The sequence below is a fragment of the Poecile atricapillus genome, chromosome 1, assembly GCF_030490865.1.
Source record: "Poecile atricapillus isolate bPoeAtr1 chromosome 1, bPoeAtr1.hap1, whole genome shotgun sequence".
Taxonomy (NCBI): Eukaryota; Metazoa; Chordata; class Aves; order Passeriformes; family Paridae; genus Poecile; species Poecile atricapillus.
This window is the reverse complement of record NC_081249.1, coordinates 39,068,761-39,094,384: the sequence shown is the minus strand read 5'-3', so window position 1 is coordinate 39,094,384 and position 25,624 is coordinate 39,068,761. Positions and strand designations below refer to the sequence as shown.

The window sequence follows — 25,624 nt, the reverse complement described above, 5'->3', positions numbered from 1 at the left end:
ACCCCACTGTTGAAACCATCTCGAGAAATATGTAGGACTTGTTTTAATTTTAAAGAGTAACTTAGAGGTAAGGTAGAAGTGACTGTCTATTGCCTTGCAAAAGTACTTTTAAAATGATAGCTGAGTTATATCCCTAATGTAAGTCAAAACAGAAATATAAATAAGTATATTTACAAGCTTAGATAAAATGTATAGTGACATGATCTTTCATTGACAAAAATCAATGTATCAGGTTGAGGGGCAACTGGTTTCAAGGCCTTGGTGGAATACCACAGAAATACATCTGTATGTATCTGTATATGTATGTATCTGTATCTATATGTGTTTGTATCTATATGTATATCTGTCTAATTAATCTGCATAGATTAATCTAAAACTGAATTTATGGTACAGATGAGAGTAACAAGCAAAACGTATTACTTCCAGAAAGACTTCCAGAGTCTTTTGATTCACTGGCCCAGTGGAAGTTGTGGGATGCTCTCCTAGAATGAGGGACCTTGGCATTTGGGCAGTGTTCGCAGTGGCTTTCAAGGTGGTAGCTGAGCTACTCTTTGGGTGCCCTTGAGTGTGTCCAAGATTTATGGAAAAGAATGTATTGCAGTTAATGTGGATAATAAATATGTCTTCTAAGATTGCATTGGTTTCTATGTTTATTTTTTCATTTAATTTGCATTATTTTAGACCTCACTGTTGTAAGGTCTGTTATTGTTGTGTTCACAGCACACTGTTGTTGTGTTCTGTTATTTTATATTTTAGAGAATATAGTGATTTTCCGTACATAGCAGTAATTGTAAAGCATGCAGTATATCTACTAGGGGCAATATAAATGTAAAGACATACATTTGACAGTCTTGACATATTTTTGTAACTTTAATAATGATGCCGTCCTCTTTTGACCATAGTTTAAACAGAAGAGTAAGTGATAGAATAACAATTATTTTTTAACTAAAAAAGTCATTGTTTCTATGTTGTAGCACTTTTCTAGACCCTGAAACTCGAAGAGCAATGGGAGAACAAGCAGTAGCTCTTGCCAAAGCAGTAAAGTATTCCTCTGCTGGAACAGTAGAATTCCTTGTGGACTCCAGTAAGAATTTCTATTTTCTGGAAATGAATACTAGGCTTCAGGTAAGAAAAACAACTCTTCAGGTTCAGAAAAGTGTTATTTAAATAAACATACCATAACCTTCTCCCATATTTGAGGGTCTGCTCCTGCAAAGATTTAAACGTGTCTTGATGCATGTGAGCACTTCCTACTGAAGTTAAAAGATCTACTCACATAAGCCTGCCTATGCAAGACTTTGCAGCAGTGAGCCCTTGTGCAGCACTCACTAATGTAATGTAAAATAAATGTTCAGAGATTTTGCTCTTTGTTACACGTGACCTAAAGACCTTGCAAAAGGTCACTGAGTGCCACTGTGAGTTCACAGTAAGTGGCTAGCCACTGAGCTCTGAGGCTTTCTTGGAGCCTACCAGTCCCTGAAATTTCTTTCTTATTTTTATACTTTGATGATGAGCTTCTCTGTGAGGGTGGTTGAAGCAATACATGTATATGAACAATAAAACACTAGCAATCTGCATAGGATTGAAATTGTGACTCAAATGCAACTGTGTAAGAAGCATGCTGACACAATGTAGGATTTTTGTGACAATTTATGTAGTCAGTAGAAGCTGTTCTAATGTACATTGCAGGTGAACAGGTGAATGGTGTTTTATGTAAAACCCCCTCTACCACTTTTGTGTCTGTTCGATGGATTTCTGGTCATAAGCTAAGGAAAAAAGTAACTTGAGGTCTGGATATCATTCTTGAAGACCAGAAGAATGTTCAACCTGTAAGCAAGTCCATTCTGTTGTCTGTATCCTCATTTTCTCACTTTGTTGAATAACACCAGAAAGACTGAAATGTGGAATCAAGCACCAGTTTGATAAATTTCCCATTGTGTTTTAGCTACATTTCATTAGGGTCATGTCCTGTGTGCTGCTTGTACACATGGACAATGATAGAACATAGACATCATCATAATCTGACATCTTTGCATGACCTTATGTAATAACTCTTATGTAATAACTGAGTAAACTTATGATTTAGGTAAGCTTATGCTTTATGTAAAGAAGTAAAAGAGAATTTTGGGGGGGGGGGTGTGTTACAATCTTCTGTGCCAGGGGAAGACTGCTGATAAATTTTTTCTTGCCTTGCAGGACTGCAGTGGAATTAACCATGACAGTCACTTCACACGCCTTTGCTAGGCACTATCAAGTCCACCTTAGAATCAGTTAGAGGGAGTAGTGCTTAACAGCAATGTATAGTTCATTAAAATGTCATGAATAATTCTCTCACTTGGGTCATATTCTTTCCACTTTCCCCCATCTTGTAGTTTTTGATCCAGTGTTTCTTCAGTGACTCCATGTTCTTGTTTACATAGAAGAAAATTAATTTATGGTTTTCTTAACTTCAAAACCATTTTCTTGCTGCAGTATTATTGACTGAGTTCCTAAATTGAATTGGTGGTGGAGTATACTTGGACTCCTTTTTCTGGGTTGTTTTTAAGACATTATCTTTGCTCTTTTGCAGTGTCTTCCCCCCTGTAATACCCACTGGTACGTGTTTGTTGTCCCAAATGTCTAAGGTCTCCACATAGTCAGGAAGAAATCATTCACAATTCTGTGTTTAAGGACTTAAGACTCCTTTTGAAATACAGCCTAAGCAGTTTGACAATCCCCTGTAATAGCAAACTTATTCTTTCCAACTCTTAAAGAAATTTACTAATCTTAGATTAGTTGTTTAGATATTCTCTACTTCCTCTATCCTGACTGTGTATTGTCTCTAATTAACATTTCAGCTCGAGTCTGAGGTAGTAATATTCTCTGATCTTCCCCCAGTCTTAACCAATTGATCTCTCATTTCTCCTAAATCTCACTTTCTGTTCAGCTATCAATTATGCAACTGATGTATTGTACTTGCTCCCTACTATTAAGAGCCAAACCTAGAGACTCTACTGAAGCTTGTCCACCTTTAACTTCAGGACCAGGATAGTCTCCAGATGTCCCTGTATTGCTTAATATTTTTTTTTTTCCTTTTGTGTCTCCTAACTGTGATCAGTGTCTAACAGATTCACTTGCCTTGTTCTTGCTGAACACTCCATAGCTGGAAGAACTTTCCAAAATGATGGGTGTCTGATCCATAAATGAGCCTCTTAAGGCTTATATTTATTTGTCAGAGTTCATTAGACACAGTTACATGTCAATCAGAACATGTTACATGTCAGTCAGTTACATGTTCATCAGAACATGTCTATGGAATTATGCAGTTTTCTGTCTGTTTTAATATTTCAGCAGTCTCTGATCAGATCACTGTAGCATTTTTATTTTAGATACAGACTTCAGAATATACTTGCTAAATAAACTGTGTCCATTATTTTGCACTGACTGTGGATTTCTCCTCTCCCTCCCTCTTGAATGTATCTCTTGGATGCCTTTCAATCTTTCTGGTTAATTATTTTGCAGTAATCAGACTTGTATTGTTACTTCACTGTTTTTTTGGGGGACTCCTTGGGAATATATCTTTTCTGTTGTATAGCTACGCAAAGGAAGTGTAAATGGCATCTTGAAGGAAGTTCATATTTTATTTAGTTTTTAAGTGTTACTGCAATACTGTACAAGATTGGAAAGCAAAAGGAAATTGGTGAATCAGTTCCATTGTGTCTCTTGTATGCTGCACAAATTTGTTACAGATGTTTTACTGTCTCTAAGTGATTTAGCTGGAATGGCTTATTATTTGCTGATGGCGATGTTCTTTTTGTTGTATCTGCTTTTCTGCCGTCTTTCAGAGACTAGCTGGTAAGTATGGAACATAAGATTGAGGATTGGATAATTGCATAGTAAAGCTAGTTGTTCTTACTTTCCAAAAGAGACCGTAGCAATGTCTGCCCTAGCAGCTACCAGAGGATTTCTGTACAGCACTTTTGCAGTGGTTTTCAGGCAGTTACCACAGTTAAAATTGAGGCAGACCAGATGTTGAATATCTGATTCTTTATAGCTGCTCGTAGTGTGGTGTGTTTTCTGTTACCTAGTTGTTATCAACCTAATCAAGGGCAGTCCTGGTCCAGAACAACTTACCGAGAGCTTTACAAAAATGCAGTTTCCAAGTTATGTCAAAATCTGATATGGTACTTCAGAAGTACTGGCTTTCACCAGGAAAGTTTCTTCTTTTCTTCACTGGAAGAAGAGATGATGTTTCTCTTGGACTTTATATGAAGGAAGTCTGTGGTTTGTACTTTAAAAATATCTGTTAATACATGTGTATGGTGTAGCTAAGCTTCGTACGTGTGAATCAGTGACAGCAAAGGGAAAATATCCCATATTTTAGATGTTTGTAGTACCTTGAAATGAGAAGCATCCTTTGTTGGCTAGAGAAACACTGAGAAATGTACAATGAGTGATCTGAATTGAGCATTTACCCTCAATACAATTGGTATGTTTGTGTCTCAGGCCTGTTCCCAACCTTCTGCCTCCCTCATGAGTTGTGAGATTTAAATGACATGCGAGTGCTCCTTTCATCATCAAAATGTGACTGAATTTGCTTAATGTAATTGAAAAGATAATTTGTGTAGACTGGAGTTGAGAAATGCGCTAATTTCAGTAGCAGTGGGTTTTCTCTTTATGTGTCAGTTTGAGTATTTTTGTCACAACTTTTTAGGAAATAAAAATTAATTTTGTAGAATAATCTGATGTGTTTGTGAGAGAAAAGGGAAGGTAAGTAACCTTCCATCGACCAATAAAGCATTACCCAGTGCTAAGACTTTTGTTTATCACTTTCTGGGTTTTCATCAGATTTTACTGACCTTTGGAAAATTATATATTCCAGAGCTTTGTCTTTGTGTAAAACTGGCTGTGACTAGTGTAACACATGGGAAGAATTTTTGTGTGCAACTTGTCTTTCCTTCTCCTGTTTGTCCACCCATGAAAATAGAAAAAGTGTGGTTGGAAAATGTGTAAAAGTAGGTAGAAATCCTGTTGCAGATGGTTTGGATATTAGTGCTGGAAAATATTGCAGCTGCACTATATGTAACAGTAACAACAAAATACAAAAACAGCAAAGTGATGAGCTGAGTCCAGGTTGCCACCTAAAGCCACAGAGAGGTGTGGTGACTTTGGTATCTATAGCAGAACCATGGGATGGCAAGCGGTGATCTTGCTGTCTTGGCTGTGCGTAGCTGCCTGGAGGATGACTTGTGATAGGTAGGCTGGAGTGTGGGAGCAAAGAAAGGCACTGCCAGGGGTTAGAGGAGTAGATTTCTATGAAGTCAGAATGGTGGGCTTTCAAAGTAAAGTCTAAAGTTACTGTTTCTGTTGTTTGCTGAGACTTCATATATCTTAATACTGCAGTCTTGTTGTGCTGTGACAACACTTTGCTTCAGTCATTTTAAACAGTCTAACAAACAGTGTCAGATGGTAAAGACTTTCAATTGCTGCTAACCTGGGCTGAATTTGAACTACTGACCTAAAGGTGAAAGGTCTCTTATCCCATTACCAATCTGCTAAGCCTACCAGAATCAGTTCTGCACACAGTTTATACCAGCTGTTCATGGCCATTTTTAGAACCGAAAGAAAAGGTGATTTTACTGCCAAACAACACTTCTTCACACAAGAGGGTCAGCCGACAACAGTTAACCAAATTTTTGCCACATTCTTGCCTCCTAATGCAACTTCCATTATGTATCTACTGGTTGTCTGCTTTTCAGGCTTCCCAAAAGAACTACAGAAAAGCATTGCTAATTGTTGTTGACAGAAGAGAACAACATTGTTTGTAAGTCATTGAATCTGAAAGATGCCTTTAATAGTGCTGCCAAGGCATGGAGTGATACCTTAGAGACAACGTTCCCATGTAACTCTGATAAAATACTATGAAAAAAAGTAGTGAAAGAGGAGACTACTTAATAAGTTGAAACAAAAGGTCATTCTTCAAAAAGTACGTTAGTTTCTTTGCTTTGATGAATTTGATGTAAAGCAAACCAAAGAATAGTTGCAGTGTGACCAGAGCCATCTTGAATTAAGTGTTCTGGGAAGGCTTTAATACTGCAGCTAAATACAGTAAAAGTAGGAATTACGTCTTTAGGAAAGAAAGGATTGGTTTTGTGGATGCTAGTTTATTTTCTTACATGGAGTATGTAGTGGAAAGGAAATTGTGTAGAATTACTGAATTTCATGAAATTTTTTTGAAGTGCAAGATGTTAATTGAGAAAGTTATGTTGAAATTGTGAGCTAATTAACTTGTTGACCTAAAGTGTATGCTATGTGTCTAAAACACAGAAAATATACAGAATTCATAGGCCAAGTAAGATGTATCTGTCCCATACAATGTAGAAACAAATCCTTGCAAAAGAAAATTGAGAACTGTGTCAATAATTATTGGAATATAACTTCTTATGAGGCAGTAAATTAAATACTTTAAAAAAGTTATGTGCTACGATTAAAAAATTAGTTTTTACCAAATGTCTGTGCATTAGTTTTTATTTCTGTAGCTTACTTGAGAAACAATAAAAGAAGTCTACCTGAGCATCTTAGCTGGTGGAAATTTTTGTAGCCTGGTTGCCTTCTGTTCTTCAATTGTATATTAATACGTCAGAAAGCAAACAGCAAGGATTGTCATATAGGATTTCTATAGTTAGCCAGTTATGTATTCCTGCTTTCCATTCATTCTGTACATTAATCCAGCCATTGTCTGTTTTTCGGTAGCCTTTATGAAAAGCTGTTTTTTGCCGTATTCTCCCAAACCCCATGTACATGTGAACTATTTTGCAGAAAGATGTGACCCCAGCGTGCTCCTGCTCATAGTAGTCAGGAAGCTTGCATGCCTGAAGAGCAGAACATGTGTGCACCTCTGTTGCTCTTCAGTTCTCTGAAATAGAAACCAGGCTTACAGAAGTACAGGGGGTTGAGAAGCATCTGTAAGTTGGTGCGTTTGGGTCAATTGATACTGGATTTGGCTGCAGCAGCAAAGCCTGTGGGGACTCCAGGTGAATCACATTTCCTGGAAACTGAGGTGTATGTTGAAAGTTAGTTTTGAGATTATTTATCTGAATGTAAAGGGGTATATGACACCAACTAGGGACTTACACTAGTAGGGGTGACATAGGCTGTAGTTTTAAGTCTACTGAAATTTAGATTTTCTTGGCTGATGTGGCATGCTTGAATGTTCCAACTGGTGTGTGAGTAATTTGATGCCTTATACACACAGGGACAAGAGCAGTCTGAGTGTCCAGAAGTGTTTGCTGTTAGATCTGAGTACCTTGATAGTCTTGAGAAAAATCTGTCCCAGAATTATTCCCCTGAATATAAGGGGAGCAGTCATCACTAATTTAACTCTTACCTCTGACTCTCCATAAAAGCTGCGTGACTGTTTTTGTAGCTGTGGATGAACCCCAGTATGGAAAAGCTTTAAAACAGCTGGCAGTCACAGAACAGGAGGAGAATTAGGAGCCTTTCCATACTATTCTGGTGATGGATGCTAACTGGCCTGTGATGGTAGTAGGTTCCCCAACTCTTATATACCCGCTTTACCATCTGTAAACTGGGATGTAATTATTATTTTCTGACAGGCTTTACCACTAGTTTCTGTTGCTGTATAAATGGAAAGGAGTTCGTGAAACAAAAACACTTTCAGTGCTCATGGGAAGCTGTTGCTGTGATATGTCTTAAGAGCAGTAGATCCAGTGTGAAGGGGAAGCACTTTCCCTTTACTCTGTATAGCTATTGCTGGTCATAGAAGGTATAGCTTTGTGGACTTCAAAGCAAGAATATAAGTGGGATTTTACAGAGGCTTAAGACTTTTTAAAGGAGGTATATATTGTTCTTAAGTGCATTGAAATGATGACTTGTTATCAACTGTTTATGAGCAGACTTGGTGTATGTAAAGGAACTGATAGTAAAGATGTTACTTTTGGCAGATTGTAAGAGATTTGGCAGATTGAGCGTTCTTGCTGATCAATTTTTTCTGCCTGTCCTGTTGAGGATAAGGTACAGCTGCCTTGATACAGATATGGTTGCTTGCTGCAGACATGTCTGGTTTTGCCCTTTGTGTTGAAGACAGCAGTAATGTGTGAACATGGCCACTATTGTATAACTATACTAACACTGTCTCTTTAATGGCTGGGGTTCACTGGCAACATCTTGGATCAGCTGACTGCAAAACTGAGTATGGCCTAAAGCTAAAGGAGTTGGATCAATTGAGTGAGATTCAGCTACATTCGTCAGCAAACATGCAATCGTCTCGTCAAAAATTTAGTACTTAACTTAGTCTGTATATACTGGCAAGTAAAGGCTGTGGATGGACAAGAAAGCAAATAGAAGAAAATCCAACAGGCAGGCAGAATAAAGATGGCACCTGAAGTAGAAAGTGGAAAAGAGGGAAGTGGTTGAAGTCTGGCTTTTAAAGATTGATTTTATAACAGCTACAATTACTTTAGTCAATTGGCTGTTATAGTTGTTAAAGAGATTTCAAGATTCAAGTTCGTATTTTGGTCATCTGATGGTCTTAATGAACATGAAAATGCGTTTAAAATGTATTTGGTACCGCAAATTAATGCTATGATTGGAATTGTCTATGTTATGCCTAAATAGTAGTAGTTGAAGCAGAGTCCTAAAATAAAGTAGAACAACTTCTCCCCACCCCAAAAAATCCCCCAACATTTTTTCCTATACATATTTTCTGAATGCTGTTTTGTGTGGAGACACAAAGGGAGTATTTTGAAGAAACAGAAGAAAATATTGACCGAGTCAAAGATCTGTATTGAAGAATGGATTAAATAAATGTTTGTGAGTCGTAAGAACCAAACAACAAAAATATTTTTCTTTTCAGAGACATTCCTTCTTATTTTGATCATCAACAATAAAACTGAAAACAACAATGAAGCTATTGAATCTGGAATGCCAGTTGCTATCCAAGAAAAATGGCAGTATAACTAAATAATGCAAATGTCTTTGGAAAAATAAAAAGTATTTGAATTATCTGGAATGTTAAAATTCCAAACATGTTCTCAGCTCAAAGGTAACCTTTTAAAACTTAAATTCCAAAGTAGAAAAATTAGTTCTGTTGTTCAAGTATGAATGTGTGATAAGTAACTTTCTATTAAAACTTAGGGAGTTTTAATCGAAACTTTAAGTCTTAATAGAAATGGAATTGCCTCAATTTAACACTGCAGGATAGATGAGATGTTTCATAGATTCTCAAAATGGTGTTATTAAACTTGACATGCTGGAGAGTATCATATGTTAGGTAGAATCAAGATTGAATCCCAAAGGTACATCCTTAAACTGTATAATCAGGTTCCCATTTCAATGTCACTTTTGTCCTTCAAAGAATAGGTGCTTGTTTCGGTGATGATTTGTCATTAAAATTATGTCAAAACGTCTTAAAATGTTGTTGAAACTCTGAACAAACTCACAGCACACACAGGGCTAATTATGGATGCCATCTGTTTATTTTTACAAAGCTTTTTTTCTTAAAGACCAAAGCATCTACTTGTTCTGGTAAGCTACAATGTTATAATGACTGAATGTTTTCCTCAATACTATATACTTGAAGCAAGAAAGACAAGTGGTTTGGTCAGTGACCTTTTCCTGTGTCAGAAAAGGTACGCAGTATGACATCTCACGATAAAATACTTGCAAATTGCATTTTCTTAAGGTATTTTTCCACTTGGAGCACAAACATTTTATAGCAAAAATGGCAGTTGTGTCATAATTTCTGTATGGAAGGTGGTACAGCTATTCCAGTGCAAAGAATGTACTTTTAGCATGCTTACCTTTTACCTGATCAATGTGGAGACGATCAGAGGAACCATCTTGGTTGCTTTTTACTGCCCTGTGCCTAGTTGAAGGCTTTATAAAGGTAATCAATGTGCTCGTTTCTCTGCCCATTTGAAGGCAGAGGTGTGTGTGCACGTGCTTACGCGCGCCCATGTGTACATGCTTGTACGCACATCCCGCGTGAGCGTGAGCGACGGCAATTCCCAGGGCAGCGTCTTCCAAAGCCGTTAGCGGCAATTTGCTGAGCGGGCAGAGCCACTCTGCTGGTCCAGCCCAGCTATTGTGCATGCTAAGCACTAAACAGATAAGTCTGGAAGTGGGGAGGGGAGGGGAATTGAAGGATCCATCTGCTCATTTCTGCTACACTGCGCTGATGCAAGATTACGCTAATCTGGTTGCTTGTCAGGACAGGTTAGTGAAAGAAGGTGAATGGGTGAGATATAGGCTACGCCGGTTCCGTGGAAAATTGGTAGCGGTTCCTGTACGTGCCAAGTGTAGCAGAATGGGTTGATTATCAGCTACTTTGAGATTTTCAGTTAAAATGTAGTTCTGGCTACAGTATGAGTGTCTTCAAAACAAAATTGAATGGGAAAAGCTTCCAAACAAAGAAAAATTAACTCATTGTCACCAGATGCATTGAATTTGTAAAATAAGTGAAAAAAAAAAAGCCAACCAAACAATAAACCCCTACAAATCCCCAAATCCTCCCATGTCACCTCTCTAGTTTTCCTTTTGTATGCTGCTCTGTGTTATAGTAATCTGCTAATTTTTTTTTTTTGTGTTTTCCATGCAAAGACAGCAGTTGCTGGAATTTACGTAGATTTTTTTTGTGGAAAAAGACCAAAAGAGAAACATATTCTTTCTTTGTTCTTTGGCAGGTCAAATTTCTTGTTTATCTCTGTTTGTTTACAGAGAGGTGCTTTTTTATTATTTGGTTGCTTTTTGTTACCTACTGACTGACAGTTCTTGACCTTGCAGGTTGAACATCCCGTCACAGAATGCATTACCGGCCTGGACTTAGTCCAAGAAATGATCCGTGTTGCTAAGGGTTACCCTCTCAGGCACAAACAGGCTGATATTCCCATCAACGGCTGGGCGGTTGAATGTCGAGTTTATGCTGAGGTAAATGAGTGGTAATGGGGAGGAGGGGGTAGGTGGTTGAATTGTGGCGTAATAATACCCAGGTGTGGATAGATGCCAAGGTGAAATCAAGGAATATCATATGAAAGTCATGATTTAGAGCATGTAACACGAATGGTTAATGAGGTTTTGTAAAATTGAGTTCTTATTTTTTAATTAAAAATATGGTGTGTGTTTTGACATAGCTTTTTCCTGAAAATTGAAAGTAAAAATGGTAAAAGGAAGAGGTAAGCAAATATCATTAGAAATAAGCCTGCATGTTCAGTTCACATTTAATGGTGCTGGACTTATTTACCAGAGTTAACTACTCTTTCCAGGTTTCTGAAATGTGTAGTTGAAACTTGTTGACTTAAAAACACAGTTGAAATTCAATGTCTTAGAGAATTTTTGTTGTTTTAATAAAACTTTGGAAAAGGTTGTTGAAAAACCAGGTTACACATCTTCTGAAACTACAGTTTATAGGATACACTTTCAAAGCACATTCCAAAATGATAACTATAATTATGGTATGAGTCTCGATCTCACCTTAAAGAAGCTTAAGAATATTTAAGCCACATTTTCAAGCACCTTCAAAACATTTTGAGGTAATGACTTTTTGTTGCCATTTTTGATACATGAAAATTTGTTAAGTAAAAAAAAGTCATTGAATCAGAGTGGTTTGTGTTGGAGGGGACCTTGAGGATCATCTAGTCCCAGCCTTCCTGCCATGGCCAGGGACACCTTGCACTAGACCAGGTTGCTCAGAGCCCCATCCAGTCTGGCCTTGAACATTTTTCAGGGATAGGGACTGGAAAATAATATTATCTTCCTTCCCTTAGTTTCAGAAACATTTTAGGTAGCTCTGCATTTCAAAACTAAGTGAGCACCTTGAAACATTTTTTCCCCTTTCTTAACTGTTGGGAATTTTTTTACCTAGACCATCTTATTTGATGTTGGTTTTTTTTCCCCCTTCATGACGTGCACATGACCTCCAAATTGCTCTACTGATTCCAAGTTGTACAGACTATTTTGATAAAGAATAAATATTTGCCCTGTGACTGGCATGGAAGCTATTCTTAGTTTTAGTAGGCTGTACCCTGGAGTAACTGATGCTTGGGCTTTTTAATTTGTTCATCTTAAATCTTTTCACATTTATAAGTAATGAATCCAACTATTTTGCCATGAATTAGATTATTCTGTAGGCCATATATTTATTTGTTTTTCTATTAGGTTTGTATTGGTGTTGCATTATGTACAATAATGTTGGAGGTTTCCAGTGGCATAAAGATCAGTTTGACTTCTTAAGATAAGTGAAATTCTAGCTGCCCTTTTTATCTTGGAAAATTTTTCCTTATACTTTCTTTTCAAGCCTGACCTCCTGAATGCTTTCTGGTACTTCTTCCAAGTGTAGCTAATGAAAATGTCATCTTTGTATACTTTATTTTGGTACATTGTAACTGGGTTCAGAATACTTATTTCCTTTTTTTTTAACTGCTGCAAGAGATTTTATATACTTCCATTCTTTATTTGGAGTTGTGGGGGCAGATGGATGAAGAAATGTTCTTCGACGCAAATAATTCTGGGCAAGAAAACAGTCATTCCAGTAGCAGTTTCTATTATACTTAAAGCATTCAAAGATTATCTGCTCCACATCTGTAAAAGCTTAATGCTTTCTCACGTTGAATTTTTTTCCAGGACCCCTACAAATCTTTTGGCCTGCCATCCATTGGTAAACTGTCTCAGTATCAGGAACCACTGCATGTGCCAAGTGTAAGTAACTCTGTTCTGATTTTTGTAGGTGCTGAGTGTCTCTTACATAAAGACTATAAATACTCAGCACCTTTGTAAACCAAGCCTTTTTTCCAGCTTTTTGTCAGAGTGGGGACAGGACATTGCAGTACTGATTTGTGCAGCCTGAAAAAGTGCTTAAAAGTGAACAGTTCCAAACTGGGTTAAAAATGTTCAGATTGGGTATAACAGGAAACCAATACATGTTGAAATAGTTTGTTTTATAACTTTCAGCTTAAGTTTTTCAGACAGAGCTTTAGTAAATATACTTGTGGTCATTAGAAATGACAGTGAACTGTTGAGTCAGCTCTTAAAGCATAAAGAACCGGGGACAGTGGTGAAAAACTACCAGTACTTTTTGTTTAGCTTTGTAGACTTTAAAGAGGAATTTCTTTCAGTGGCTGTTACGTGTTTCAGGATACAGCCTAACTATTCAGAATAGGTGTTCCAAAAAACACTGTTTTCTGCTGGGTGTAAAGAGCAAATACACTGCCTTTCTGTAAAATCAAGGCGGTCTTGAATTATAAGTGCATATATACATGAATGACACTGTGTCAGTGCAATGATGAGACTGTACCATCTGTGAATACAATTATTCAGTCTGATTGCTTGCACGGAAAATACTGAGAAATTACAGGCGGGATCTTAAATGTGAAGTTGTTATTGGATATATGATTTACTTCTCTTTTAAAATTGTTTTTGCCCGTGTACTTTCCAAAGGGACCTGACCCTTTCTGGTCTTTAAGGCTTCATGCTGTGTTCAAAGCCTGAAAGCAGAAAAAAATTGTGAAGATCTAAAAGGCATTATGTGCTCTTAAAGAGGAGATGAGGAAAAAAGGTATCACTGGATGTATCTAAACTTCTTTTTAATGAAACAAAGAGTGTATTTAATAAGAATTTATAATGAATACTCTATGGTTGTTGAAGTTTTCACCATGTTGTAATAGCTAACACGATGTCAAACATTTTGCCCTTGCAAGTTTTTGCAATTTGCAATTTTCCAAACGTGAGACCTGTTGAAAGTACAAGTGATAATGGACAAACTATACCCCCTACAGTCTTTGTCCCACCAAATCTTTCTTCAATTAATGCTGCAGCAGGAGTTTTATGTAATAACATTTGCGCTTGTGAGCCATCCATACAAAGAAAAAACAATTAAAATGCCTTAAATGTTCTGCTTACTGCTGTTATTTGCTTGTGTGAATGTTGCATGTCAGCTAAATGGACCACGGAATAGATAAAGTGATTGGGTGTAGGAGAGTGCACACTAAGCTTTGTCTATCATTATTGCTGGGAGCAATCAAATTGATGCCAGCAGGACAGTAGACGCGTTGACAGCTGTAATTATGTATCTCCATGGTGATCACTTTTGGCCTGTCATGGAGGCCCATGAGTCCCCTCCCTAGCAAGCATTTAATCAGATTGGGCTGTCACTTGTCAGGTAGACGGGGTGGGCTGGGAGTTGTGCTTAGGGGGAGAGGTGAATTGAAAATGAAGGGTGGGAGATGCCTGATTGCTTCACCTAGTCCATCGTGGTACCAAAGAAAGAGATTTTAATTACACTGGAGGCTTCAGAGCAATGGTTTGAGGAGCTCATATGGAGTCTCTAGGCTTTCTCTTCCTGTTTACTTCCACTGTCATATTAAAAAATAGAAAAAGTATTTTTATGTAGACACTCACGATTTGGTGTCTTAATACATGGATTTCTTCTACCATGAAACTAATTTCTCTCCTGAGAATGTCATGCTGCTAAGAACAAAATTAATACGGCTAAAAAGGTACAGTGTTACAGGCCCATTGTGCCATGGTGTTCGTTTTCTGCATTTTAGGTTTTAGAATTGTCAACAATTTGGCTTGAGAAAAATTAGCAGAGACTTGTAGTGTGTCACAGCAAGTTCAGCTTATGTGTATTACCAAATGTATTTGCACTTCATTTCTTCTGTGTCTCAAGTTAGCTCTTTTTGCCTACCATGCCTGTGTGTCAGCTGCTCGTGCTGGTGGAGCTGGTGAGCATGGCTGTGTGAGAGCTTTTGCTTAGCCATAGGGAGGAAATAGGATGCCTATTTTTGTGTCAGGTAGTTCGTAATTTCCTTTTAACATGGTGCTCATAAGTACCAAACTTTTTTCGCCTTTGATAATGAAGCTTAAGACAGGTGGCTACAAACCAGCCGCTGATGTGTGATAGTGAGCTTTGATGTTTGGTGGCTCCTACACAACATACTCTGCCATATCTGGAGAGCTCCAGCATTGCTTTCTGTCAGTCTGAGCACCAGTCTGGTATTTTAATGACTCTTAAAAGGAAAAGAAAATTCTTAGACTCAGATATAGCAAAGAAGTGAGAAATACTAGAATCTGTTTGTGTTCCTAAGTGGGATTTGATGCATTAAGAGTTCATTGCAGGACTGAGACACAGATTGTGCTTCACCCCTCCCCCCGCTTTAAACATTTTTCATTCATTTTGCTGTTATCCTAATGCAATAACACACGAGGATAGTACAACAGCAATAAAGTGTCAGGGCTGTAATATGAATGGGCTCTAGGCTACAGCAGGACCTTTGACCCTAGCTTTTCCTAAATATCTTAAATACTGGGTAAAAGAAAGGGAGTATATTAAACAGAAATAAATGCTGCAGTTCTAATAAATATTGCTATTATTTATCAAGTTCAGCACGTTGTAGTGAGTATCTGTTGAATTAGGGTTTCTTGTTCATCCAGTATTCATTAAGTTCTGTCACACCATATAGTTTATAAAATCACCTACTGTTACCAGGCTCTGAAAATGTAAGCACCACAGGGAGAATTGAAGATAGTATAAATGTATTTCTTTTTGCTGTCATTTTTTTCAGTCATCTTGAGTTTATTTTGTGAAAATTAACTTCCATAGAGGACTTCAGATTTTTTTTTTAAAGGAAGTTATGCAGTAGTTCAAGTACTTTATATTCACTATAGCCTTTTCAAGATATTGTAGTTAGGAAAAAAAGTGAATTTTGTAGTGGTCATGTACATGTTTTATATGAACAGAAACATAGAGCCAGGCAGAACATATAGTTGGCAGCCTCAGAAGTCTTAGTTAACTTTAGGACCTGACTAACGTGCTTATGTGGGTCCGAATTATGCACCTCTCATACGTTTTTTCTTTGTCAAAAGATGACATACATGTGTCAATACTTACCTGTGCATATGTAAAGCACCCCTGAATGCTTGTGTGCAATCACTTTATAGGTGCTACTTCAGAGACAAAAGTCACAGTAGAATTCAAGTATCTGTGGAGTATGTATGTCATACCTTGTCTTATGTATGTATTTATTGAGTATTACAAAAAAATATCATGGGCAGGGGTTTTATCTGGAATTGAGTAGGTAAATTAATTCTTTCTGATTTAAATGTGAGAACATGTGCCTTGACTTTACACATAGGCAGCCGTTCTGTGAGAAAGGATGGTTTAGCAGCTGGAAGAAAGGAAGCTGAGAAATACAGTGCATGTTTTTTCTGTAATCATGACATGTCTGAACTACATTCTCATCAGTAGCTAATGTTAATGTACCTGATCTGAGTAGTGGGGAGCCCAGTTAAGCACAGATAAAACACATTCAGATAAGATGCTATTAAAGTGGTACAGAAGCAATACTGCCTTTACATGTGAATAAGTACAGAAACAATAATATGTAAATATAAATATATGAATATAAATATGTGAATAAGAGAATTTCTTAAAATAAATATCATGTCCTAAAAATTGTCAGACACTGTTTCTTACTGAAAAAAGTGAATACACCTGCTAGGGTATCTTTTTATGTCATTTGGCTAATAAAGTCATCATCATGCCCTCATGTGGATTCTCTAGACAAGAGGTTCTACATGTGGTCCCTTGATAATTGCCTAAATTAAAATATTAAAGGCCTAACAGCCGTTGCATTGACCTTTTTCTGCCTTGCTGCAGACAGATGAACTGCTGTTTATTACAAAGGTTCTTTCCCACAGGTGAAGATTTAAGTGAGATTCCAGGACCCTCTTTCCTACCCCCTTTACAATGCGGTGTATCAGAGCCCTGCTGTTTCAACAGCTTTGATTAGAGCCCTCCATCCTTATGATCCCCAGAATGCATTTATCACTTGAGTTATTTTGATTAGTTTTAAAAAAAATATTTCGGATTCCAGCGCTCAAAACCAGCAATTTAATAAATATTTATTCCCCAGAAATTGCTCATTTGAAAAGTTTTACATGGCTAACCTCATTGTTACAGTGACGAAATCAAACTGAGAGATGAAAACAAGAATCAGCAATATACAAACTAACTTGTTGGCTGGTTAACAGCAATCAGCCTCTTCAAAAGAAATTTTTGAACTCGTGTTATTTTTTTCCATGAATATTGCAGAATCAGAGCTTTAATTGGGGCTGTGTCCTTACAAAGCAAAGCCATGGAAAAAGCTGTGTAAACATTAAAGCCTCGGGGGGAGAGCAACAACAGAAAAAAAAAAAAAAGTTTAACAGTTGAGAGGGTGAGACAGAGAAGGAGAGTGTTACAGACATGAAAACCATAGGCTCAGTATTCCTATGGAGCTGATAAGCAGAGCTCCAAAGTTCCTGCTGAATGCTCCCTACTTCTGTTCTTACTGAAGCCATTGGAAGGGTTGTAGCAGAACATGAGGGATGTGATTACATATAGATGCAGAAAGGGTGTGATTATAAGGGTCATCCCTCATGCCAGGTGTCAGCCAGAAAAATAATTACAACTGTCTTTTATTACAGGGATTAAATTAGAATTGAATGTGTTTAAAGTTGAAGCGAGTGTAACACAGCTGAAATTTGTAGATCAGATTTACTGTGTTTATAGTGCATTCTAGAGAACAAAAGAGAATTTTGACCATGAGCTCAAGATTGCAGTCAAGTTTGTCATAAAGAAAAGACTAATTTGCAAGTGTTTTTGCTGGTGAAGAAAAAGTCTTCCTTACCCTCCTCCCAGATTCTCTGAAAATGAACAATTATTCTAGTCTTTCCAGAGGGAAAAATGTGATAAGCTTTGTGGGGGTTATGGTTTAAGGCTGATGAGTAGGTTTGATCCTCATGTTGAAATTTTTTTTTCCAGTAATATATAATTATTTTTACTTCTTATTTTTGAAGGTACGTGTTGACAGCGGTATACAACAAGGAAGTGACATTAGCATTTATTATGATCCCATGATCTCAAAAGTGAGTTGATTATTATTTCTCAGTGTTCTAAAGGTATGAAGTGCTGATTTTATACATAGATCTTTTAAATGAGAGATAGAATAGTAAAGGATTGGTAAATCAATATTTTAAAGGTGCCAGGCATAGGGAATATAAAAGTGCCAGGCTCAAGGGAATACAAAAGAAGTGAAGGAAGATGTGGAGGAGAGGAAATCTAGTGTCACGTCTAAATAAAATTTTTACCTTTTGACACTGTAATTATTTGTCTTGCAGTTTCTAATTAATAAAATTCTAATTTAAACACTAGCCTTTATTGTCTGATTTAGATACTGCCAATCTGTTTTTTTAATATAGTCTAGCCTGGATGTAAATGTCAATGATTCTGGCTTCCAAAAAGAAGCATTGAAAGAAATGCTTGATAGTGTCTGTTAGTATTAGATTTTAATCATCAGGAATATTTTGGTAAAATTAAAAAATTACATTATAGAGTTCAGTCCTCAAAAAAATGGTATCTTAGGAGTATATTAGGCATTAGGAATCTGGTGAGTCAGCTTGGATATTGAACCTCTTGTCTGGATTTCTGAGAGCTTGTTTAGATGCATTAAGTTTTATGAAGGAAAAGTGATTGGCCTTCTTTCATTGAATGGGTTAAGAGATCTTAGCTTTTTACAGATGTTTCAGGGAGCCTTTGTAGCACAAATTCTGTAATAGTCAAGAAATGGCTTTATGACTGCAGAAGTTCTGCAAAGCTGTTTAATTTTTAAATGCAATTCAAATTCTAGAGACAAACATCTAATTTCTAGGAAATGTAAATACTTTTTTTTTTTTTTAGCTGATTACCTATGGCTCTAATAGAGCTGAAGCACTAAAAAGAATGGAAGAGGCTTTGGACAACTACGTAATTCGAGGTAACTAGAGGAATTTGGATTCCTAGTGTGATAGGCTGTCATCTATTTCAAGAAAACAGCTTGAAAATGTAGTAATTAGCAAATTGAGCAAAGTTCCCACTTCTTAAGTGCAAATTGAAACAGGAAAAGCTTGTGTTAATTAAGCTGAGAAGATACATCAACTCTAAAGAGATTTCTTTTTCTCCATTTTCTGCTTGAATATTGTAAGATAAATATTTAAAGAAATTTCTTAAAACTCATAGTTCTCACTGAATGGTGGCATGTAATTGATTTGTTATGTTTTATAGGGGGGAAAAAAGGTCATTGCACATAAGAAATTTGAAGTAATTGCCATTTTTTAGGAGTTTAATACATTGATTGCAATTAAATATTATCACAATGCAGTAGTTGATTGTGTGTATATATATATATTTCTCTTATTTTTAAGGTTATTGTTTAGGTTTGGGCAGATACAGATGTAGGCTGTTGATCAGCATGTGTTTCAGCTCTTGCTCACTGATTGCATAGGAGATGCCGCCATTCTTCCAGGCTTTCCAGGCAGCAGGGGTAAAATCAGCCCTGACTACTTTCACTCTTTTTAAGTTTTGGTGAGGGAAGTCATGTTTTGTGTGGCAGAAATCTTTTTTAGGTCTTCCTCTGTGCCTTATGAAAAATAGGAAGGACAACTCAGGATGAGAGAGGTAAAAATTTTTGTGAAGTTTCTTTAAAACTTGGTTTGGCTTTAATGCTGAGCTGCTAAATGGTACAGTTGCCCTGTCAAACTTGAAAGATTTATCTGTCTAGGGGAAAATGAACATCCCTCTACCACAGTGTAGCTAGATACATGGTAGGATTAGCCATTGTAAGTGAACTGCTAACTCTAACATAGATTTATATTGGTGCAACTTGAGCTGTTAGACTATTGCAGTACAACGTGCTGATGTAAACCCCTGCTGTAAAACAGCTGAGTAAATTTATATGAAAGAGAAATTTATACTGCTCTAGTTAGATTGATGTGAGGTGGATTTGTTGGTGTTTTTAATGGAGACAGGCTCTGGATTCACATTCTGTTGTATTAATAGCAAGTAATGCTAAAAGTATTTTATTTAATGAGAATATGGCAAATGTGTATGGGGCATTGTCTTGTATTGCTATAATTTGGGATGGAGACTGATCATTTGTGCTTAGGTGTTTTACACAGATGTAGCTAATAAGTTCCACAGATTATAAATACTTGTGAAGGATATGAGACCTTACACCTTAAAAGTAATAATTTGTATTCTTGAGATTTTTACAGTCTTTTTATTAGTATGCCTATATACATCACATCTAATATCTGTAGTATTGCTGTCTGAAAAAGCTTTTAGTCCATTAAAAACATTTAAAGAGGTAATTTGTGAACTATAGGGGGATTTTTTTTTCTAAATACTGCAAACCACAAAATTTAATGTGCTACAGGTTTCAAAATGAATGATGAATTTTCAGAACACATTTCTAGTTTCCATTTGAAAACCACTGGGATTTTTGTGTTGTTATACACAGCTGGTAGTTTCTTCTCAGTGCTTATTTAAAATGGAACATTTGTGGATATTAAAGTATCTCTTCTCTTGCCTAGTGTGAATGATTCTTGATAGGGTAGTTAGTAGAAACTGTCCAAGCTGTAATGTTGTAAACTGCATTGACATGTGCAGAATTCCATTTTTGTTCCTCCCCCCCACCAAATGATGGTGCATAGTTTTGCTTCACAATGTTGGGGTTCTATGTAACAAAATATTAAACTACCTTGATCTTTTGTAAAGTGCCACACATGAAGTCTTTTCCAACTTGAGTTTTTGTTAGTAGTAAAAGATACGGGATAATTTTTTACCTGATTTTGAAGTTACTTGGTTTTATGTTTGGGTAGTGAGCTTGTACTTAACTATTTAGAGATTACTAGTCATCCTGAATAGTATGCTCCAGATCCCTGTTTCTCAACACAACCCCCTTGTTCCTCTGATTTCCTGGGAAGCAGCATTTATGTTTGCATGGTGTTTTAGAGACACAGTATTTATCCCTGTAAACCATGAAGTAACTCAGAAGTGTTAAAGAGCATTTTAGATAAGCGATACCAGCTGAAGTCAGTGTCAGTTGTAATAATGATGTGCACTGTTAGAGTTTTAGATTTAAAATCCCAAGGTTTGCAATTTCTGTAAACAAAGATGCTTGTTCACTCACATAGGATGGGAGTGGGGTGTAGGGTGACTGGGTAACAGGTCAAGGACCATCTAATATGTAGCTTAGGGACTGCTAATGGAGGATGGAGTCTTCCCCATCACTTCTGTGTCACTAGTTCAAAGCAGACAAAAGTTGGTAAGGAATTTTAGTCACTACTGTTTTGCTGGTTGCTTGCTGACCTGCGTTAAATCAGTGGTTTTTATCCAGTTCCTAGAAGACAAATGTCTTCTTGGAGCAAATGCCACCGTACAATGTCATTCATGGTGGTCCCGACAGAGAATCCAGGACTGAAGTAGCCCAGTGACCCTTCATGAGGTTACTCATCTAGACTGGGTTTGAGGCATGTTGGCAGTGTGAAGGGCAAGGACTTAGGCTGCTGCTCCTTGTCTATTGGCTGCGTGAGAAAACATTCAGTTTCTACTGCTGTGTCTTTGGGATATTCACAAGTTACCCCATTCCTTTTTAGCTCCATTCCATTGACAGGGAACAAGTCCCCAGACAAGTCTTTATTGACTTGTTTTCTTGGACTGGGTACTACCTGGCCTTGAATTCATGGTTTAGCTGTCCTTTCCAGTTAAATCTGCCTGACGAGATCATGAAGGAAATTAAAATAATTCAATTTTAAAAACAGTCTAATATTTGCAAAGAAAGCAGACAACCAAAATTTGAAGAAGTAATACCTTAAACAACCAGGGCTGCATCATATAGTGCCTGTAATAGCAGTATCTTAATTAAAAATGTTGAATAAAGCAAATTGGAGTGTTTGCAACAATGCTGTGCTCTGAAAATGCAGTTTGGCTGATGACAACAGCCAAAAAGTGAAAAAGGAAATGCTACAGTCTTTTCATTGGTAGATGCTTACAGTATGACTAACTCCAGATTGAGTCAAGATAAAGTCAGTGTGATCATGGGAATGTGATCTCCATCTTTCTTCCTGTGTAACATCTCCATTGCTGTTAATGGGAGCAGATGAAAGTCTAGGATAGTGTTTCTTTGAGTTGTGGATTAGATTAAATGATCTCTTGAGGTTCTTTACAGTCTAAATTATTCTGACAGGAACTGACTCCTCCACTGAGAACTGATCTGAATTCAAAATCTCAGCTGAGACTCTGGAGTGACAAAGGGTCTAATTAGGTAACATTTTTATCTGAGTCTTGCAGTACAGTTCAGGGTTGATTAAAGTTAAGGGTCCAACCCAGATTTGTCTCAAGAAGAGATACTTCTTGTTTTCTGGAGTGGTTACTGGAGAATTTGTGAATAGCGAAAAGTTTAAGATTCCACTCAAGCAGAGACACTGTTGCTCATTGGGATGAGTCATGATTTATTTCCTTTGAGCATGCACAGTTGTTAGTAGTTCATCTCTGTCTCCTATGGTACTTTCTTCTGAAACTTTTTGTTTTGTTTAGTTTTTTGGAGGGTTGTGGGTAATTTGAACAACAGAAATAGGGTATTAAAAGAATGTCTTTCAGTGTATCCCGTGTGTGTAAACCTGGTGTGCTTTCCTTCTCAGCTTCTCTTAAGTTTATATGTTTTTGTCATTTCTGGTGCTGGATAATCTGTTCATTTGAAGACATATAAATCCTAGGATGAAGTTCTGGAAGGTTTGTGTATGAAAGTTATTTTTATATATGTAAATACAAGAAATGGTTATATTTGTGCATAAAGTAGAATACATTATCAATTTACTAGAGGTCTGATTGGTCAGATAGCTCATATCCTTGAGTGCAGATTCCTGTAATCTTTCTTTTGACCTCTGTTTGCTTTTTATCTTCCCTGAGCATTCCAAAGTAAATCAATAACATGAAGTTTAAGTCTTTGTATAAAGTCAGCCGTTCTCTGTTAAGATCCTGCTTTCTCTGTCGAGAGAGCAGTGTATTAGACCATTTGGGAGGAAGAAGAGTGGAAAAAGAAGCCTATGAGGAAAAGAGTAAGCAGCAGATAGAGCAAGAAGGAGTAGAAATGAGGAGGAAATAAGGAGGCCACCAGCTGGGACTGGGGGACTTTGCCAGCATGAGGTGAAGGAGGATACAGAAAGCAGAAAAGTGTTAAATAACTGTGGTGAAAGTTTGAGGGAAAGAGATAGGTAGAGGTTAAGTCTCTGAGTGAAGAGCTGTCAGAATAGTGGCGGCAGAAACTGTGTCTTGAGCTTTTGCAACTATAAACACGCTAATTAGGAGTGTACTTAATGTTGTGAGAAGGCTTTGGCTTTCCAAGAATCACAGAATGAGTAAGATTGGAAGTGATCACAGTAAATCATGTGGTTCAACCTCTCTGCTCAAGCAGGATCATCCTAGAGCACAAGGAAGAACATCCAACTTCAATTTTAGTATTGTATCATATATTTCAAATAAATTAATTTCTAGTACAAAGCTTTTCACTATAAACCTTAATTTAGATCTAAATATCATAAATGACTGAGTAGTTTAGTTTTAACTTAAAAGATACTTCTCAATGGCAGTATACATGTACATTTTAGCCTCTCCTGTATCCTGATCCCCTGGAAATGCTTTCACTGGTATTGTGACCAAAACAGCCTTTATGTGTAAGAAGCCTACTTCCCTGCAAAAGCAGTGTATAGTGTCTGTCCTTAAATGAAATGAACTTTTGTTTTTTTGGTTGTGCTTTTAAAAAATGCTTCAACAGATCATACAACTTTTGCATAGTGGAGGTAACAGACGGGTAGTTCTGCAACAGTATTTGTGTTCTCACTTCTTGCAGATTCCCAAGTATATTGATGTGGAAACCAAAAATGGAGAAGGGAAGGAAACGAACTTAGTTCAAAATTACTAGAAGGGACCGTTTCAGAATGCTTAGTAGCATCAGCTTGCAGCTCAGATACTGCTCCTGTTCTCTCCTTTCCTTAAGCCAGTCACAAGGGAGGGAGTGGAATGTCAATTTCTCAGTGAAATGTTGTGGGATGTAGGGTTATAGATTACCAGTGTCCTTCGGAGAAAAAAGAGGGAAAGGCAGTTGAAGGTACAGGCTAATCATGTAAAAGAGGAAGGCAGTGTTATTGCTGCAGAAGGGGAAATTAAAGTAAGGTACTTTTTTTTTTTTTGACAGGTAAATTTTTTGTTTGTATGGTTTTTTTCTCTCACTTTTATTAAGGAGAAAGAACTGGGGGAGTGAAAAACAAGAAATATAATGTGTCCAGTTGATAAGGCATTGAAAAAACAAGTGCTGTTATTTCCCTAGATATGAAGTTGTCCTAGTGTTGTATTCCCCATCTTTAGAGTAAAAGGATATCTGAGGAGAGGATGATGGTAGAATGTTCATCTATTTTCTTTCACTTTTCTGGGCAAAACCTGCTTAGCTTCTGCTTCTGATTACTCTACTGATTCAAGCATTCATATGTGTTTGCTGACACCATAGATAATGGTCCTCTTACTCTTACTAAGAAGTTCAGAACCATATGCAGTTACAGAATTTAGTTTGAGTTTGGACTTACGGTTTTACAGTACAATATTAACATATATTATCTCCTTTTACCTCCTTTTCTTTCCTCCTTTATCCTGGTGTGTGAGTTAGTGAGCTCCAGGCTTTCATATCTGAAAGACTAGTTTTTTTAGTTGGAATGCATGTTCACTTCTGAGGGTCAGTGGTGTACTGATCCCATGTGAGAATTTTACCTGGATGTTTGTGTATTAAAATTAAAAGCTAAAAACTCCCTTTTTTCTTGCTTTTGGGATGGGATTTTGTATGCAGATAGCCATTTCTGAAGTGAGTTGTAGCAAAACACAAGCTTTGAAAGACAGTTAAACAGTTGAATGCTGAGGGTTTTAGGGAATATTATGAAAACTTTTAGAATTATAAACATGGAGGCTTGCTGGGTGGTAATCACAGACATGAGAAGTTAATGTGTTGGAAGTGGTGTTTTCATTATCTGTGCAAATCTGATAATGTTCTTGTTTTAAATAAAGAGTAGCATAATCAGTGTTTCATAATTCTCAGTGCAGAGCTTAGTTAATATTTTTTATATTTTGCTTAGAGAAATAACTGAGATACCTCCTAAGCTTCATCACGTTTATTCTTATTCGGCATTTAAATTGTTGGGTGATAGTTTAGCTTTGCTGGCTTGTTAAAAAGAGAAAACACTAGTCCTGTACTTCACATGTTGGTTTTGCAGTCACTAAGTGTGCAGATAAAGTTCTTTTAGTGCCATTTGAAATTATCAGCAAGTTAAGTCTATTCAACTGCTTATCTACAGAGGGGCATGTAGGACTCCAATTAAGTTTACATGGATAAATGCAGATTTGTGTTTGCAGGCATCAAGATGACAGAAGCTTAATACTGTAAAAAGGCTAATCAACACTGAATATGTTTAGTGTCAGTAAATATTTATAGTGAAAACAGTGCCTATGATTTTATGCCTTGGCATTCCAAGTTCTGATTTTTAGTGAATAAAAATGTGGTGTGATAGCCTCTTCATAAACCTGTTATAAAATTGTTTTTTATAAAATGTGTTTTGTTGTTGCCTTTGGGTTTTCTTGTGAGGACGGGTTAGGAGTTAGACTATAGTATGTATGTTAATGAAAAGTCTGGCATCCTTAGCAGAGTTTTTAAAGCAGAGAATGAAGAAGGGAAGGAGGCAAGACAGAGACAGGCAGTTTGGGGAGCAATTTCTTCTGATGATAATTTAATTT

At 36.9% G+C, this 25,624-nt stretch overlaps 1 protein-coding gene across 1 annotated transcript in view; it reads left to right on the top strand.

The window, feature by feature from the left end:
- Window positions 1–25,624, top strand: part of PCCA (propionyl-CoA carboxylase subunit alpha) — a 274,262-nt gene that overhangs the window by 105,390 nt on the left and 143,248 nt on the right. The window contains exons 12-16 of the mRNA XM_058833148.1: window positions 975–1,125; window positions 10,783–10,926; window positions 12,619–12,693; window positions 17,833–17,901; window positions 18,713–18,788. Of these exons, the coding sequence (XP_058689131.1) occupies window positions 975–1,125; window positions 10,783–10,926; window positions 12,619–12,693; window positions 17,833–17,901; window positions 18,713–18,788 (515 nt within the window). The remainder of the gene's footprint in view (window positions 1–974; window positions 1,126–10,782; window positions 10,927–12,618; window positions 12,694–17,832; window positions 17,902–18,712; window positions 18,789–25,624) is intronic.